At 51.1% G+C, this 4,960-nt stretch overlaps 1 protein-coding gene across 1 annotated transcript; it reads left to right on the forward strand.

The window, feature by feature from the left end:
* The first annotated feature begins 1,571 nt into the window (after positions 1–1,571).
* LOC124670058 (cysteine-rich receptor-like protein kinase 10) lies at positions 1,572–4,571 on the forward strand. Its single transcript, XM_047206572.1, has 7 exons — positions 1,572–2,418; positions 2,534–2,665; positions 2,889–3,025; positions 3,132–3,342; positions 3,442–3,679; positions 3,764–3,914; positions 3,994–4,571. The coding sequence occupies exons 1-7, from the start codon at positions 1,572–1,574 to the stop codon at positions 4,345–4,347; spliced, it is 2,070 nt and encodes a 689-aa protein (XP_047062528.1). The 3' UTR covers positions 4,348–4,571.
* The last annotated feature ends 389 nt before the right edge of the window (positions 4,572–4,960 follow it).

Below are 4,960 nucleotides of genomic sequence, written 5' to 3' on the forward strand. Positions count from 1 at the left end.
TGATTTGCATACTGTGCATGCTTTGTATGTGAGCATGATGGAGGATTCTGAATCAACCTAGATGTGACAATTGATCATATGGATGATTACGTTACTCGATTGATGTTGAGGATCTGTTTGATGCTTCTCAAAAGAAAACAAAAAGGAGAGGGAAACGACAAGTAAATACATAAACGATGAGGATGTGGCTTTGGTATGACATTGTTGTGTATCTCAATTAGTCTTTTTTTTTTGTGAATGCACCCTGTATGTATTCACTCAAACTTGTCTTCAAGGAATTTTTTCAGCTTATGACCGCATTCAAAGGTACAAGGAAATGGCCATGTCAAAGGAAAAAAAAAACATCGTGTTCAAACCTTAGTTGAAATTGCTACAAAGTAGTGAGAAATGGAGGTTGAAGGAATCATGGTCAAGCAACTTGTCCACTATGGACTTGGATTATGAGGATGAGAAAGATGGCGGGGAACGAAGGCGGAGTCCAATGGTGGGGGCAATCAAGGAGGAGACCGGATGGAAGGAAGTCAAAGAAGAATGTGAAGAATATGGCCAAGGCTACGTACATTGGAGGGAAAGTTGATGAGTTGATTCACGCAATGAAACATACAGCGGATCAAGCTAATACAAGTGAAGATGGAGCTATCCGAAAAGAAACAACGAGAGGATCGCAATGTGGCGTAGTGTTAAACAAAACGACGATGAAAAGTTGGCCGAGGAGAAACGCAATTCCATAGTGATGTTTGTGTGGTTGCAGGTAGGAGAGTAGGCTTTTCATGAAAATACCACCTCATGTTGGCATCAAAACTAGCCGATTGATGGCGTTGGACAATGCCGAGAGTGACACTTATTTAATTATTAATACACATCTTAGGTATTCTCGAGAAAATGGATAGGGCATTCCTGGTGATGGGGGGTTGAGACTTGAGGGCCAAAGGACAATTAGCCTGATACGGTCGATCGGAGAAGTGAAGACCGACGGGAACAAGTTGAATTCCACGACTCGGAAGTAGAAAATGTATAGAAGTGCGTTCGCCAGGAAGAAACATGTGCTTTTTCTGAGGACCGGCGGCTAATGGTGGTGAGCCAACGTATCCTTTATCCTTTGACTGAACTGTTTTTTTTAATTATTTGGCGAATTTCGATTGACTGAACTTAGTCTCGTGGAAATCATCCTAGTATAGTTTATTTCCCCGTGCCACCAAGTGTTCTTTGCTGATCTTGACACCTCCTCTCTCATGTGCCCGTCAGGTCAGGGGCCGTGCCTATCCATCGCCATCCAGTACGCTGCACCAGAATAGGTTGACCCGATTTCCATGTGCCACGCGACGTAACCGCAGCCCATTATTTCGTCCCTGATCGCGACCTCACTGACTCTGACTCACTCGCACGTACTACTCATTTCGCCATCAGTTGCTGCCCTGACCCTGATCGAGCAGGCAACAGTTCCATCGGGTCTGTTTGATCGTCGCTAGCTGTCGCCTATCGGGCGTCAATCCCACTTCTCGCCGCGCCCCGTAAGTCCCGTAACCCCTCCTCCCCGGCGTCAGCAACTCAATCTCAACTCCATGACGGCCATGGCCACGCGGTGCCGTTGTAATCTTTCCTGCTACCTCGCCGCTGCTCTCCTACTCCTCGTTACCGCCTTCCTCAACGCGCCGCTCACCGCCGCGCAGCCGCTGCCATGGCAGCTCTGCGGCAACAACACCGGAAACTACACTGAGGGCAGCGCCTACCAGGCCAACATACGCGTCCTCGCCAGCGTCTTCCCCAAGAACGCATCCGCGTCCCCGGTCCTCTTCACAAAGGGCTCCGCCGGCACGGCGCCGGACGTCGTCTACGCGCTCGCGCTCTGCCGCGGCGACACCAACGCCTCCTCTTGCGCGTCCTGCGTCGCCGCCGCCTTCAAGAACGCCCAGCAGCTCTGCGCCTTCAACAGGGTCGCTACCATGTTCGACGACCCCTGCATCCTCCGCTACTCCGACCAGGACTTCCTGGCCAACGTCACAGATAACCGGGGTTTGCGCGTCGCGTTGAACGGCAACAACGTCAGCGCGGGGTTGGCGCCGGCGTTCGACGCCGCATCTGGCAGGCTCGTCAACGCCACCGCCGACTACGCGGCGAAAGACCCGAGCCGGCGGTTCGGCACGGGGGAGGTGGGGTTCGACGAGACCTACCCCAAGATCTACTCGCTGGCGCAGTGCACGCCGGACATGACGGCAGCCGACTGCCAGAGCTGCCTCAGGCGCATCATTGGCTGGGCCACTCCCAAGTATTTCGTCAGCCAGCCGGGCGGGAGAGTCTTCGGCGTGCGCTGCAACTTCCGCTTCGAGACCTACTCTTTCTTCTCTGGCCGCCCGTTGCTGCAACTCCCGGGCGTGCTGCCGCCTGCAACGGCGCCAGCGCCTCCGGCGACCGCACAAGGTGAGTTTCTGATTGTCTTCAATGGTGGAAGCGTAGGAAAGATGGCCTACTTCTTCGCGGCAGACTACGATTAAGATGCATCTCATCTGAAACGTGCACCAATTTTTTGTTGCAGGAAGAGCAAGACATAGGACAGGGTTGATCTTGGCCATTACACTGCCCATAGCTGCTGCCTTGCTACTTCTCAGTGCAACGTGCGTTTGCTTTTGGAGGAGGAGAAAACAGGCAAAAAGAAAGCCGTCAGTACAATGTAAGCTACTACAATTAGTCCTCTAATGTTAAGGACATTAAGCCCTTTGCAACATCATACTAGTTTACACGGTAAACGATTCAATTGGTGGATCAGCGGGGGAGTGGTCGCTGATTAAACCTGTACCAGCCAATGATGCAACCATGCTACCTGAAGCACACGACAATTTGCCTATTAGAATTGCTAATGCTCAACTGATCATTGTACATCTGCCCTTTTGCAACAGATTCAACTAACCAAGATGACATCCAGAGCATTGATTCCCTCCTTCTTGACCTATCGACGCTGCGGGCTGCAACAGATAACTTCTCTGAAAGCAACAAACTCGGGGAAGGGGGGTTCGGTTCGGTTTACAAGGTGCCGGTCATACACCCATTATGTAATATATTATGCAAACTTAATGGTTGTAATGTATTACCAGACCTTCTTTCTGAAGGTAATTGACTGTCTTTCGATTGCGCAGGGTGTTCTTTCTGAAGGTCAAGAAATAGCGGTGAAGCGGCTCTCGCAGACCTCCATGCAAGGAGTAGAAGAGCTGAAAACGGAGCTGGTTCTAGTCGCTAAGCTTCAGCACAAGAATCTTGTCAGGCTCGTTGGAGTCTGCCTGGAAGGACAGGAGAAGCTACTCGTGTACGAATACATGCCAAAACGGAGCCTCGACACCGTTCTCTTTGGTACGCATCATTCTAGCTAGCACTGCACTAGCTGTTTTGATTTCAGAAATGGAACACTGACATTCACTGGCTCCGGGCTTATATTCGTTCGGTCAGCAGATTCTGAGAAAAGGAGAGACCTGGATTGGGGGAAGAGACTGAAGATCGTGAATGGGGTTGCTCGAGGCCTGCAGTACCTCCATGAAGACTCCCAGCTGAGGATCGTCCACCGAGACCTCAAAGCCAGCAACGTCCTGCTGGACTCGGACTGCAATCCTAAGATTTCGGACTTCGGGTTGGCGAAACTGTTTGGATGGGACCAGTCGCAGGCCATCACCAGCCACATCGCCGGAACATAGTAAGTACATGCCGTGTTTTCTCGGCACCACGATATCAGAGAGTCTAGAGCATTTACAGGACCAGTTGATCGCGATGAATGCAGCGGATACATGGCGCCGGAGTACGCGATGCGCGGGCAGTATTCTGTCAAGTCAGACGCCTTCAGTTTCGGCGTCCTGCTCTTGGAGATCGTCACGGGGAGGAAGAGCAGCAACTTCGCCGACTCGGAGCAATCCATTGACCTCTTAAGCCTCGTGAGTCTTTACTCTCTCTCTCCTTGTAAATCCATTACGAAACTGTCTGAACTCTGAACCAACATTGCAACACATGCAGGTGTGGGAGCACTGGACCACAGGAACGGTGGAGGAGCTGGCGGATCCGTCCCTGGGCGGCCGGTCTCCGGGAGGCCAGATGCTGAAGCTGGTCAACATTGGGCTTCTGTGCGTGCAGGACAACCCGGCGGACAGGCCGACGATGTCGACCGTGAACGTCATGCTCAGCAGCAGCACGGTGTCGCTGCAGGCGCCGTCGAGGCCAACGTTCTGCGTCGGCGAGATGGAGGGTTTCTCGGGCATGTACTCGGAAGCGCCATATCTAATGGGATCCCAGTCCCAATACGCCGGGGACAGCAAGCCGACGGCGATGTCACCGAATGAGGATTCGCTCACCGAGCTCGAACCAAGATGATGAGGGCGTTGAACCTAAACTTGCAATGTTATGCTAAATCTTGATCATAATCTAAGGGGGCAAAATCTACTCGTTGTTTATTGGGTCATGAGGAAGATGGTGGAGAAGAAGATCCACCCAGAGCAGCTCAATGGACGTACTAATGCAGAGGGACCTCCACTGCTTGAGGCCTAGGCTTGCAGACAAGTTTGTTTTCTCTATCTGGCAATCTACACCTGTACTTTTTTTTTCGAATGCGGGGGCAAAAGATTTGCCCACCATTCATTAATTAAGAGAAAGTGTCTTGACAAGACAAATTATTGAATCCGAACCAAAGAAAATACTAAGAGATTACTTTTCCGTTATTACAAAGTTCAAACACTTCGTATCCGCGACCCAAAGATTTGCCTAGGCTTTCATAATCTCAAGGAGCACGGTCGGAGAAGTGATCTTGTTGTTGGAGACTCTAGCATTCCGCTCTTTCCAAACGGTCCAACTTACAAGCATGACAATTGTGGTCACCGTCTTCCGATTTGCCATCGCATCCTTCAATAACTTAGTCCACCACGCCGCAAGGGTAAGATCATTGGATCACTCAATGGGGCGCACAGAGGGGATGCCAATCCAATTCTTC

The sequence above is a fragment of the Lolium rigidum genome, chromosome 7 (genome assembly GCF_022539505.1).
Source record: "Lolium rigidum isolate FL_2022 chromosome 7, APGP_CSIRO_Lrig_0.1, whole genome shotgun sequence".
Taxonomy (NCBI): Eukaryota; Viridiplantae; Streptophyta; class Magnoliopsida; order Poales; family Poaceae; genus Lolium; species Lolium rigidum.

Excerpts from the sequence above, each read along its gene's own strand:
- LOC124670058 (XM_047206572.1), top strand. The coding sequence starts at position 1,572 with ATGGCCACGCGGTGCCGTTGTAATCTTTCCTGCTACCTCGCCGCTGCT. Across the intron at positions 3,026-3,131 it reads GGTTCGGTTCGGTTTACAAG|GGTGTTCTTTCTGAAGGTCA; the intron begins GTGCCGGTCATA and ends TCGATTGCGCAG. Across the intron at positions 3,915-3,993 it reads CCATTGACCTCTTAAGCCTC|GTGTGGGAGCACTGGACCAC; the intron begins GTGAGTCTTTAC and ends CAACACATGCAG.